The sequence below is a fragment of the Dryas octopetala genome, chromosome 3, assembly GCF_963921425.1.
Source record: "Dryas octopetala chromosome 3, drDryOcto1.1, whole genome shotgun sequence".
Lineage (NCBI taxonomy): Eukaryota > Viridiplantae > Streptophyta > Magnoliopsida > Rosales > Rosaceae > Dryas > Dryas octopetala.
In genome coordinates this window covers 16,219,495-16,233,274 of record NC_141368.1, presented here as the reverse complement: position 1 = coordinate 16,233,274, position 13,780 = coordinate 16,219,495, and the positions used below count along the sequence as shown (strand labels likewise).

The following is a 13,780-nucleotide window of genomic DNA, read 5'->3' as shown; positions in this document are numbered from 1 at the left end:
ATTTTTTTTTTTTTTTTTTAAGATAAAACGAACTTTGGAACCTGAAGTTCTGAACCAATTAAAAAGCCAGAAGCTTTTGTTCTTTCCCATCCTTATCAACTCAACTTATGTTCTAGTGTTTGTATTGTAGGGATAGTCTTCAGTATTTTTTTATTTTTTTTTTTCTGTTGACCTATTTCTGTAAAACAGTGCGACTTTACCTCATTGTAAACATTGCTCCTTTCTTTGAGGCTCTGGGGAGGATTTGATTAATATTTAAATTTTTCCATGCCCAAAAATGGATCTCTACTTTTTGGATCAGATACTAGGGGCATTAATTTTTTCAATTGGATTGCCAGTTTCTGATCTTCTGAAAATACACAGCTTTAGACATGTAAATTTAAATACATATGTAGAATACAATTAGAATTCATCATCAACCTCATCATTACTAAGCAATACTAATCAATCAATACAGCAATTAAGTGATCAATTCCTTTGCTAGCTAGCTACTTGATCAATCAATCCATCATCAAATATGAAAGGCACTTCACTTGAGAGAGGACAAGTTATTGGAATGCCAAGCAACTCAGCAGCATTAGAATACACGTTTGAGAGATCACCAAAGGGATCACTACTTCTACCTGATCCTCCTGCTATTCAATATCATATTTCATCTGATCCTGAAACCGAGTCTTCAAAATTGAGACAAAGCATGTTATTAATTCCTTCCCTTGGTTTAATTTTTAAACCATTGAACCAATCATTAATTATATAATGGATTAATGTGTAAGTAATTAATGAGATGATGGCTTTGTTATTGCAGATTTGCAGGTAGAGTAAATTCTGTAATTATTATGCAAATTAAGCTAGGAATTGTTTAAGAGCTAGCTCAACACGATTACAGATGGTACCACAGCATATGTAAAAATTCTTGTCCTTAATTAATGAATGAGAAAATTCTCTTTTCTTTGAAAATTGTGTGACTAGCTATGGGGTGGGGATATATTCTGGGGAATAAGGAGCAGTTCAATGATCATGTGGCAAGCTAGGCTGGATAGCTATGTATGATTGATAAGGCATATCCATATATATCCATTTCCAATAGACACAAAAAGTCAAATCATTACGTACATGCCATATATGCTTCAGGTCAGGTCATCGAAAGCTGGCCTTGGAATTTGGAATGCATGAATATTTTCTTGTAGTTTAAGGTTTCAATAAATTAATCAATTAAGTTTCCATGTCAATGCTGAGATGAAATATGAGGTGATGAGGCATGCATTTTATATACTGAATATCAAACATCATATCCACAATTACAAAGGTTGTGATCGATTTGTAACAACTTTACTGCAGTGCAAGGGCCGGCCGATTCTCACATTCGCAAGCAACAGACTAACTTGTCAACTTTCTACCCAAATCAGATTACACAGAAAAACTCAACTGGTCAACTTTGTTATAGATATCCTTACAACATTTGGGCATGGTCATAGACTCATACTGATAATTTCTGCTGTTGCAATAATATTAAGCGAATTACAGTATTGTATTATACACATGAATGACAACAGAAGGCTTTCTATGATGCCAAATAGAGTACACACATAAATTTCTGTTAAATTAACATTAGTGGATAATTTTTGCTCTTGCGATTCTGTTACAAAATATTTTACACAACTGAAAACTATGATTTACCTGTGGATCAGGTGCTGCAACAGGTGCAGAATCCACAATGCAGCCACGAATCCTGCCCATTCAGAGAAGGATGGTGCATCTGGAACTTCTCCAAAATTACCCCATACCTGTAACGTGAAACCCAAGCAACAAATCATGAAAAATGGTTACATAAGAGAATGGGGAGATTTCATATCTTTGAGAGTATGCTCAAGAGTAAGAGATAGAAAGGGAAAGTGGACACACGTCAACCATCCAGTGTTGCTAAAAGTATGAAAAACCAGGTTCTTTCCATGTTCCTCTTCTAACCAATCAGCCAAATGGCTCATAAGCAAGTCAATGTGCTCTTCAATCTTACCACCAGGTTGGTTTTGAGACTCTCAGCCATGATGACTTTGAAAAGGATGAAGAATTTGATAAATTCGCAAATGCCACGTGTAATGAATTTGACACTGCAGTTCCCTTTGTTGGGAAAAAGGAAAGTTAACGACAGTGATTGAATTGTTGATGGATGGATGCCCATAATATAAAATTCTTTCATATGTTATATCATCGGTTTTTTTGGACTTTGTAGAATATGCTGTTTCTTACGAATAACTAACGGACGTCTGAGATATGAGTATCTGCATCAGCATTCAGCATTCAGAGCACTGGTAAAATTATAACAAAATCAAATCAAATTATTTTCATCATATAATGATGTAAAAGCTATGTCTGTATATATATTATTTTTATGATTTATAAAATTAAGCATGGCCCCAGTAGTATGAGTACCCACTCTTTTTCCTTTCAGAAATCAAATGAGGATTCAGGAAAAAGGAATGAATTAAACATACTCATCAAGATTTCCAATCACCAAATTCAATACGTAAGAGCCTCAACTCCTGTGTACCAACTATATTACATATACCTACCTCATCCATTTCTATATGGATATATGCTGTGTCAATAACTACACTACAGGGCACTAAGTCTTCTTCACCAACTAGAAGACAGCACTTCTCATATAGGCCCTCCTTTGGAGCTAGATTTAACAAACACGACTTTGGAACAGACAATTTATGTTTGCTGCAAGGAAATCCTTCTTCGTCTTTTGCAATCAATATCAGACGATGTTGCCGACCCAAAAGTTGTGACACATACTTCATATCTCCTACGGAAAGCGCACGACGAACACGAGTTGATGAGACTTGCCCTCTGTCTTTCAAATCACTCGAGTTTATATTTATGGAGTATTGGTTTTTGTCCATAACAGAATTTATGATATAAGCCCCCATACCATATTCTTCACACAACCTCACCAGTTCTGCTGCATCACCAGCAGCTTTATATCCAAATCGGTAGTTTTCACCTGCCACAGTTACCCATAGCAAATCTATTTCAATGCCTATCAAGGGGATGTTTGAGTCCTTTTCAGAAGGGCATGTTTGAGTCATACAGAGGAACAAGAGTAGAATAATCTGCAATGGATTCCTTTAAGTTAATTTACCTGCCACTACCCCACGTACTCCAAGCTCTTTCAATAACTTCTCAACAAATTTCCTTGGAGTGAGATGTCGAACACTTGAAAATTCAATCTGAAACTCTGCAGGGGCTATGTTACCACAATAGGGGGCCCAAGAGGAAAGAACCCGCTTTCGATCACATTGGGCAACTATGGGAGCCCTGTTCAATTAATTAAGATCCCAATTTAAATAAACTGAAAATGAATTTCTATTCAAAACTAGAACCACACAAATGAGGAAATAGAGTTCCAATGTGTAAATCAGGTTCAATGAAAGATATCAATAATGAAGCCAATCAAATTAAGTAAACAAAAAAAGGATCCTGAAATTACAGAATATTCTTAGTACTTAGACTCAAACTTCCCTTTGATTAATGAAATTGGTATAACTTCTTTAACAATAAAAATATACTGATTAAATAGGTAATTTATTACGTGGTTTCCAATCAAAGCCTTTAGAACAGCAAATAAATACTAATTGCAGGTTTGATGCTAGCCAGACATAATTTGTAAAAGGTATTCTGAATCCAAATTCAGCTACAAAAACTGAATAACAGGGGTGCAATTAATAAGCAAACTGTGTTTCCTGCCCCCAAATTTTGGGCTTTAAGCTCACTTCATAGTTTCAGGTTCAGAGTGTAATTCACATTCTCAGCATGAGAAAAGTGATTTTGATAGATATGGGAAGGAGTCTTACCAACCCTCTTAACCTCCACCATTATTAAAAAGTGATTTTGATAACATCAATTACATGAGTCTATTACAGAAATAAACAAAAAAGCAACTGAAAAATGCTTCCCAAAACAAAAAGAGGAAGGCAGTTCAAACAAACAATAGCAAAGAACGAGGGTGTACAGCAACAATACCTAGGTTCCCAACCCAGTACTTCTGCCATTCCTACAAATGACAAAAGAAATGGAGGTCCAACCTTCGATGCTTGAATTGCAAGTTCTCGATGACCAATGTGAAGGGCATCAAATTTTCCCAGTGCAACTATTCCTCCTAGGAATGACAACAAAAAAGCAATAAGTTACATGTCTTCAGATGAATACACTGACAACGCACCAAAGAATAAAACAAATTGTAATTATCAATATATAAACAAGGCTTTAAGGAGAAGAAAACTTACTGGAAAGCCTATATACATGAGGATATAAGGGATACGCATTGTACAACCAAAATATAGGTTCAAAATCTATGAGGCCCAAATGAAAATATGGAAGTATATAAACCACAAGAGTTGCATTCCCTCTAAAAAAGATACTGTTTTTAGGATAAGTTTTGCAGATATCTTGGGGAAAGAAATCTTTGTACTTTTCTGACTCTGTAAATATTTTTTGTCCCCATTTTTGCTCAGCAGTTGGTCTAATTGACTTTAGACTTGGCTAAGTAGGTTTGTTTTCCTAGCCATTATTGGTATCTGTAAGGTATAGGGTCAGCAAGCTACTGAAAGACACAGTGTAAAAGAAAGACAACAAGCAATAAAGATGATATGGTACTTGAAGAAGCAGCTAGAAGGAATTCCACCACATGACACTCCTAAAAACATTCTTACAGAGATATTAGTGTTATAATTTACAATATTACAATAAGTAACAAGCTTCTTTATATAATGTGATAAGAAATACTGGTGAAAAGCAAAATGGGGAAACAGGTGGAAAGAAACCTGCCACTGAGGACAATCCTTCGGAGGGAAGATCACGTTCGTCTTCTCTTTGGCTTTGCAAAAGAAAACGAATCAGAGTTTTGACCATACAAACATGCATACATATACATACTTGTGTGTGTATCTGAAGGTTTCAATATTAAAACCATCTTAGGTAGAATTGAATTGATTGATCAATGCTAATTCCTACATTGTAATTCCCAACTCCACCTGATTGTATGACATCCCATTCAATTCTGAAGGTCTTATCAGATTTTACACCTAACCTTTGCTCCAAGAGAAAATAATTATAGTTTATAACAAGAAATTTTTATATGTACAACAAAAAAAAGGAAGCAATTTGCACCCATAATAATGAGAATCAGAAAGATAAAATTTTTAAGGAAAGTGAAGAATAAAAAATGAAACAAAAACAATCAAAACTAAAGGAACATGTGAATTGCATAATTGAATGAATAATTATACATTAAAAATAAAATAAAATAATGGAATGGGATAGGATGAGGAGTAGGGCAGTACCTGAAACAATGGGAGAGTGTGGGAATGTCGGGGGGAGATTTGGAATGAATGATAGAGCAAAAAGGCAGTCTCTGACGCTGAGCAGGCAAGGGTCTCAGATTGAGAGGCCAGGGGCATCGTAGCTGGGCGGCCATTCTGGTGTTGCAAAACCCAAACCCTAACCCTAACCCTAACACAAAACCAAGCCCAAGCTGCGGAGAGACGCCGCCACTCAACATTATAAACCGGTGTACCCAACCAGACCCCCGAGGTAGGCCATTTTGGATACCGAGACCGGTACCGGAATGTTTACCGACCGGAACTCGCTTGACCGGCTTTGTCGGTCGGCGATGGGTGAGACAGCGACGGCAGCGAGATGGATGCGACGAGACAGAAAGAGAGCTCTGTTGTGGCGGCGGAAAACTGAAGAAAGACGAAGAAGAAACTGCTGCAGCGGCTGGGAAGAAACAGAAGAAGATAAGATAAGTCCAAGGGTTTACTTAAAATTTATGATATTAGTCCATTATTTTATAATTTATTCAATTTTAGTTCACGATTTTTTTTTTTTTAATTTTAATTCACGATTTTTTTTAAGTTATAATTTTAAATTATTTTAATTGTGTTTTCTTTAATTATAATTGAAGTATAAGCAAGAAATAAAATTTCAGGTTTTGAGTAAATTTCGACAAAAATTTTTAAATTTAGACAAAAATTAGACTGAAATGATTGAAATTACTATTAAAATACGAAAATTTTGAATAAAATTTTATCATATGTTTATTTATCATATTATCTACTAAATTGATAAAAAATATTGAAGAAACCAAATTATATAGTAGGTTTCATGTGATATAAGATAAATATAATACACGCTAGAAACAAATACTGTTAAATAAAATTAGTATAATGAATAAATGAAATTAGTATATTACCTATATTCTATAATATGTACACTAAACCCTATATATTTTATATTGTTTAAGATATGGTATATGGTATTAAAGTTTAGGCCCTTTAGAGTATTTTAAATTATTTTTTATATAGATATATATTAGAATTTACTAGTTTAGGATTTAAAAACAACTAAACGAAACTCTAAAACGGTCAAACGAAATTCCAAACCATTTTTTTTCTTTACAATTACCTAAAGGCCCCAAACCTTTTCTTTTTTTCTTCTTTTTCTTTCCTTCCTTTTTTTTTTTTTTCTTTTTTTTCTTTCCTTCCTTTTTTTTTTTTTTCTTCTTTTTCTTTCCTTCATTTCCCTTTCCTTTCTTTTCCCCCAAGGCTCCAGCAACTCCCCTGTTTTTTCTTCTTCAGGTCTTCTTCATCCTCTCTCTCTCTGCATCTCCCCCCTGACGTCACCTCCCTGCCCTTGCCCCGTCGCCCCTCTGCCATCGCCCCCCTGCCTTTGCCTCGTCGCCCCCTGCCCTCGATCTCCCCCTGCCGCCGCCACCCCCTCTTTCTCCCTTGATCTCCCCCCTGCCGCCCCCTGCCACTGCTCCAATTTTCTCCAAAAACCCAGCCTTCTAAAACCCAAAACCAGATCTCACCGCCGAAAATTTCGGCGAAATTTCGACGAAATTATCACGAAAATTTAACAAATATGGGTTTCGATTTCGACACCCCAAAAAATCGAAATTTCGCCGAAAATTTCAAAATTTAACACCTTGAGTATAAGTTATATTTCATCATTTCTTAGTCATATGAACCAATTTGGAGTATTAGAATCAAGGAAAATTGAAGTTTAGTGAAGTTTTAAAAATCTGAAAATTTTTTATGAAAAATTGGTAGTTTCGGGTACCATACATTGGGGTCAATTATCTTGAGTTTTAGAACTCCAATTTGAATGATCTTTATATAGTTGTAAATAGGAGATGCATAGTTTTAAAACAAGTATATGTTTGTTGAATTTGGCTGAAATTTGATAGGGGAAAAGGCCGAACAAATTTGAAAAAACAAATATGGACCTTTATTGAACAAGTGAAACAATTAGTGAACCAAAACATAACTTAAAAAAGATCGTAAACCAAAATTGAACTATGTATAAAATAAGTTGACCAAATTTGTGATTTCCTCTCAAATTTATTTATATTAAATAGATAAGTTAAAAAGATTTTAGAGGAAATTACAAATTTGATCAACTTATTTTATACCTAGTTCAATTTTAATCCACGATCTTTTTTAAGTTATGATTTTAAATCCTTTTAGTTGTGTTTTCTTCAATTATAATTGAAGTTTAAGTTATATTTCATCATTTCTTAGTTATAGGAACTAATTTGGAATATTAGAATTAAAGAGAATTGAAGTTTGGTGAAGTTTGAAATATCTGAAAATTTTATAGGAAAAATTGGTAGTTTTTCGGGTACATTACTTTGTGGCCAATTATCTTGAGTTTTAGAACTCCGATTTGAATGATCTTTATACAGTTATAAATATGAGATGCATAGTTTTAAAACAAGTACATGTTTGCTGAATTTGGTTGAGATTTGATAGGGTAAATGACGGGACAAATTTGAAAAAATAAATCTGGACCTTTATTGAACAAGTGAAATAATTAATGGACCAAAATAAAACTTAAAAAAAATCGTAGACCAAAATTGAACTATATAAAAAATAAATGGACCAAATCTATAATTTCCTCAAAATTTTAAATAAAGTTTCTATGTACTCTTATAACAAAACTATGGAATGGTGTAGTGGTAACTGTAAGTTGATGTTAGGCTTTGTTCCTACGTTAAAATCATGTGGAGCAAAAAATTGAAGTTTCTTTTTACTAGTTTATACTTAATTTCTTTATATATAAACATAATCAATGATTCAATATTACCTATAAACATATAAACTAGTTTATATACTTTTTTTTTTTTTCAATTCTCTAACTTCTTAGTTCTAACTCTTAAATCGTTAACCGCCCAAATTAGAAAGTTAAGTCGTTAACCGGTTACTCGCCCCATACCACATAAGTGGCCATTGGCTAATGACTTAAGAGTAAACAAGTAAAATAAAGCACGAATTGAAAAACTCTAGGATATGATTTAAGAAGAAACAAGACATGACTTGCCTTAGGGCATCTCAAGTCGTTTTTTAGGACTTTCAAAACCGTTTTTAAGAATCTTATTCGTAATTTGAAGTATTTTAAATATTTATACTCTTGATGCATTTCATATATTGTACCTAGTGACATCACAAGTCATATTTTGACGTTTCCCAAGTCATATCTTAGAGTTTCTCAAGTCCTGCCTTAAAGCATCTTAAGTCGTTTCTTAGGACATTCCAAGTCGTTCCTTGAGAATTTCAGTTCGTAGCTAGAGACATTTTAATTGTTGGCTTATTTACTATTTCACCCCCTGAAAGTAACTTTAAATCTCATTTTACCCCCTAAGGTTTATTTTGTATCACATTACCCCCTGAAACTAATTTTCGTGTATCACTTTGCTTACTTCCTATTTTTACAAACTTTAAAAATTAATTAAAAATAGCTCCAGACTCAGAAAAATACACAAAAATTTTCTACGAACTCGTTTTGACTAGTACTAATTACTATGGGGTCAAATTACTAATTTTCTATCTGAGTGTTTCCAGAAAAATAAAATACTCTAAACTCTTTGGAAATTCATAGCATAATCTCCTGAATTCTAAAAACTACAAGGTTTGTACAGTTGGTCTTTCAAACAATAACACTACCTTTCTTGTGAACACTTGCTACCCAAAAGACCTCTCGGTCTTAGAGAAAAATAAATTTTCCTCTATAAAATAAATTCTAGAAAAATTTTAGAATTTCCGTAAAGTCTCGGAAAAATTCTCTAAAACAGGGTTTTTGGTAATTTCCAAAATATTTTTGAGAATTTTTCCGAGACTTTACGAAAATTTTAGAATTTTTATAGAGTGAAATTTATTTTAATTTTCTAGAAATAAATTTGAGACTTCCCAAATTTTCTGGAAACTCTCAGAGGGCAAATGGTAATTTGACCTCATAGTAAATTAAAACTAGTCAATATGAGTTCGTAGGAATTTTTTCGTGTATTTTTCTGAGTCCGAAACTATTTTTAATTAATTTCCAAACTTTGTAAAAATTAAAAGTTGGCAAAGTGATACACGAGAATTAGTTTTAGGGGATAATGTGATACAAAATAAACCTTAGGAGGTAAAGTGAGGTTTGAAGTTACTTTCAGGGGGCAAACTAGTAAATAAGCCTTAATTGTTTATACCCTTGATGCATTTCAAATTGTACCTAGTGACATCCCAAGTCATATTCTGACACTTCCAAAGTCATACCCTAGAGTTTTTCAATGCAACATTCATTGGATTGGGAAACTCTTAATATTAGATGATTTGGAGTCGAAAAAAGGAAACTTGATTCAGAGATCGGCGATCTTATCATAATAGACAAGGTATATATAATTTACGAAACACAAATCTATTTTATAATTAGATTAAATTTCAAAAGTGATTGTATAACTAACTCTTTCTTTCGTTTGATTTGGTTTTCTTTATTGTGAATAATAAGTTACTAACTTTGATTGAAAATTGATTATACTAACCTTTCTAGCCTACTATTAAATTTTAAAGCCAAAGATGCCAAGGTGCGGGTGCAAGGCATGATATGAGCACGACATGAGTTAAGCATGGCATACATGAGCACGAAATTGGCCTACACTAGGCATGACTTGCATAACATTACTTTTTACTTGTTTAATGAAATTTTCAACAAAAAATTCATTTTTCTAAGTAAAACAATCTTAATATTAGATTGTAAGAAAGAAAAATAACCTAAGATAAAAAAATAAAAAATAAAAAGGCCTGTGGGTGGACCCGTTAGGCATGGTACAAGCACAAATAGGTTGCGGACTGTGAGTTTTGTCGAGCCTAGGTATTAGCTAAACATGGCATGAAGCACGAATGAACTCAACTTAAATGGGTTTGGACAGCACGACACGACTCAAATTTAATTAGTTATTTCCCATCTAAAATGAATCATATAAATAATGATTCTTGTTTTATGGTTAAAGGAGTAGTCTTCACTAAAATGGATTATTTTATGAAATTTTCCAAACCTTAATCCACAACCTCCAATTTATTTATCACATGCCTATACTATTTGTCTTAGTTTGATTTTAGGGGAATTCAATTCATAACCTACCAAATACTCATAATACCTACCATTTTTTTAAAAAACACTAAATTCTAGTTTTAACTTTTGAACATGCAATATAAAAGAAATAAACCCTAAATCCTAATTCGCACCTTTCCCTCATTCTATCTTTCTCCCTCCTACTGCACGCGGCCCCTCTCTTGACCACCTCTTTCCCCCCTCTCCTCCCTCAAACAACTCTTTGCCTATTTCCTCTCTTCCTCTTTTTCTCTTTTTCGTTCACTCTATCTCTGTCTTTCTCTCTTATGCAACAATTATTGAAGCCGATAAAGGGAGATCTAATTTGGAGGTCGGCATAAGTCACCACTGACAAGGTATATACATAATTTTTTTAGTGTAGTTTATGAAAAGACAAATCTATTTTGTAATGAGATTAAATTTCATAAGTAATTGTATAATTAACTCTTTGTTTCTTTTGATTTAGATTTCTTTATTGCGAATTGAAAATTGATTAGGGACTACTACTAACCTTTTTAGCCTATCCGTAATAAGACAACAATATGTACGTTCTTAACTTTTACATGTTCACGTGCATACTTGTCGGGGAGGGGTCACTTACTTCATAAGCCAGTGTTATGTATTACAAGGGAAAGGGTTTACAATGTGCTGTTGTTATTGTTTTTAGAATTAATTACTTTGGGTTACACTTATTGTTTGTAACATATAATACACCTATTTATAATATTTAACAATTATGTCACTTTATTGTAACATCTAGGTCAGTTGGCTCCCCTCCACTTTCTCTTACCCTCCAAAGCCGAAGAACATGTCAAGTTCCTCACAATAACAACGCCCTGAAAGTTATCAGAGAAGCCAGCTCCACCCCCATGTCTTCCTTAATAGTAGTAGGTTCTTGATTTTTTTTGTTTAGTTCAGTTTCAGTGGTGTAAAACACTTGATATGAGTTCTTATTTTATTTAATTTTTTTTAAAACTCAGCTTTTGAAACTGCAACTTGTAGTTTCACTTGCAGTTTTTACAACTGCAGTTTCAGTGGTGTAGAACACTTGATATGAGTATTTTCTGAAACTCTAGGTCTAGTTATGTTAAGTGGCTCAGAAGAATGTTTAGAAAAAAAAACTAAAGAAAAAAAACTTGAAATAAATGCTTTTTGGTTTAGGATTTGGACCTTTTAGCTGAAATTGTAGAGGTTGACAAAAAACAAGCTAAAATTGTAGAGATATAAACCAATTCAATTAATTGGAGGGACCACTGGTACCCAATTTCTTTGATGAAGATTTCGGCGTCTGGAACATAACAGAGAGATGGACAAAGGAGAGAAGAGAGATAAAGGGAGAGAGAGAGAGAGAGAAGAATAGAGGAGCAGAGAGAAAGGGTTTGATACAAACCGAGAACAAGAACACCCAAATCTGTATAAGGTGGCCCGTAAAGGAATTATGAGGCTTTGAGTGTGTTTGAGTAATAAAAAAATTTGTCAGTATCTACTAATTATGTTAAGTGGCTCAGAAGAATGTTAGAAAAGAAACTAAAGAAAAAAAACTTTAAATAAATGCTTTTTGGTTTAGGATTTGAACCTTTTAGCTGAAATTGTACAGGTTGACGAAAAAAAAAGCTAAAATTGTAGAGATATGAACCAATTTAATTAATTGGAGGGACCACTGGTACCCAATTTCTTTGATGAAGATTTCGCGTTTGCAACATAATAGAGAGATGGACAAAGGAGAGGAGAGATAAAAGGAGAGAAAGGGAAGAAAAGAGGAGGAGAGAGAAATGGTTTGATACAAACCGAGAACAAGAATACTAAGATCTGTAGAAGGTGGCCCGCAAAGAAATTATGAGGCTTTGAGTATGTTTGAATAATAAAAAAATTTGTCAGTATCTAATAATTAATGAACTCTTGTTTTTATTTATTTGTTTCTTATCTAGTAGAAGTAGAAACCTGATCCTCTAGAGCATTGGTGTTTGTTTGATTGAAAAGCAATTAAAGGGGCCGGGCCCATGGGCCTGAGAGTCAGGCGCCAGGGCCCAAGGACTGAAGAAGTTGGTAATGGAGTTCCTCAACAAGGACATGGCCAAGCCCAAGCATATACACAATCATTGGGCCGACCAACAACTCACTCAGTCACTCATGCTCAAGTCAAGTATGCTTGCATTGATGCTTTCGTCTGACTCCTACTCAGCCTGCTACTACATATCGATCATCCTTATCAACATATAGAAATTAGGTTTGTTCCCATTTTGCCCTAATTCAACCTAGAATTTTACATGTTTTTTTTTTTTTTTTTTTTTTAATTTGCTTATCAATGCTGAGGATCTATATTAATTATAAAATATATAAGAATAATGCTATATTTACCATATTCTTATACTATATTTTTATATCATCTCACGTGTCATTATTTTATTGGACAAAGTTTTTCTTTTTCTTTTTGAGTTTTTATTTTTATTTTTTAATGTCCAATGTATGAATGCCATGTAAGTTGCCGTCATATAAAGTGGTATAAAATTATGATATAAAAATATGGGATATCTAGCACTACTGAATATATAATAAATGCTTTAATTAAATATTATGCCAACAACCTAGCAATTTATCGATATGTAGTGACAAATTAGAGTGATCAATGTAAGCCTGATAAAGAATTAAAGACCTACAAGCCAATAATATCAAAATTTAAATGGACGTTAATTTCTTGTTAATATTGCATTGTAAGCTAGCCTGATATGTAATGTCATTTTCTCTGTGATTTGTCATTTGTGGACTCTTTATTATACACTTCTCCCCATCAACCCTTGTAGCATGTGGAATGTATGCATGTATGAATTGCTACTACGTACATTACTTATTAGCAGTACTGAGGACCTGAGGTGGTAGTTAATCTACGTATGGTAAATGTAAAAATTCAAAAAAAAAAAAAAGATTTTCGGTAATGGAATTGAATTCTGTTGTTGACCACTTTAGATTTTCGAATGACCAACACTCTCTTTCTCCTTGACACCTGTTTAGGTCGGCTAGCAAACATTGAACTTGCAAGTTGCATGCAACCGATACAGAAACTACTTTTTAGTCTGTAGTCTTGCGCTGCTTCAAAGAAGATAAGGTTAACAAATGAAAAACATGCATGACCCAAAAGCCAGCCATGAAAAGGATGGAAGATTTGGGTGTTTCTATCAAAAGGAGCTTTTGTAAAAAAAGGTTATTTCTCAGGTTTTATACAGGTCATTAAGTTGGCTTTCTCTGTCACGCTCACGTGGAATTTTAAATTGTTAAATATTAGGACTTTCAATTTAATTAATTTAAATCAAACAATGTCGACAACAGAAAGTTACAAGTTAGGAGAAAA

General features: G+C 33.5%; 1 protein-coding gene across 1 annotated transcript; it reads right to left on the bottom strand.

Annotated features, from left to right (window-relative positions):
- Positions 1-2,353: 2,353 nt before the first annotated feature.
- On the bottom strand, positions 2,354-5,787 carry LOC147291366 (Nucleotidylyl transferase superfamily protein). The gene is made up of 5 exons (XM_086236972.1): positions 5,346-5,787; positions 4,827-4,879; positions 4,027-4,162; positions 3,146-3,321; positions 2,354-3,007 (listed from the first exon to the last, which is right to left on the bottom strand). Exons 1-5 carry the CDS (start codon positions 5,561-5,563, stop codon positions 2,496-2,498), a joined length of 1,095 nt encoding a protein of 364 aa, XP_086093098.1. The 5' UTR covers positions 5,564-5,787; the 3' UTR covers positions 2,354-2,495.
- Positions 5,788-13,780: the final 7,993 nt, after the last annotated feature.

Excerpts from the sequence above, each read along its gene's own strand:
- LOC147291366 (XM_086236972.1), bottom strand. The coding sequence starts at position 5,563 with ATGTTGAGTGGCGGCGTCTCTCCGCAGCTTGGGCTTGGTTTTGTGTTA. Across the intron at positions 4,163-4,826 it reads AGGATTGTCCTCAGTGGCAG|GAGGAATAGTTGCACTGGGA; the intron begins GTTTCTTTCCAC and ends TGTCATTCCTAG. Across the intron at positions 3,008-3,145 it reads AGTACGTGGGGTAGTGGCAG|GTGAAAACTACCGATTTGGA; the intron begins GTAAATTAACTT and ends TAACTGTGGCAG.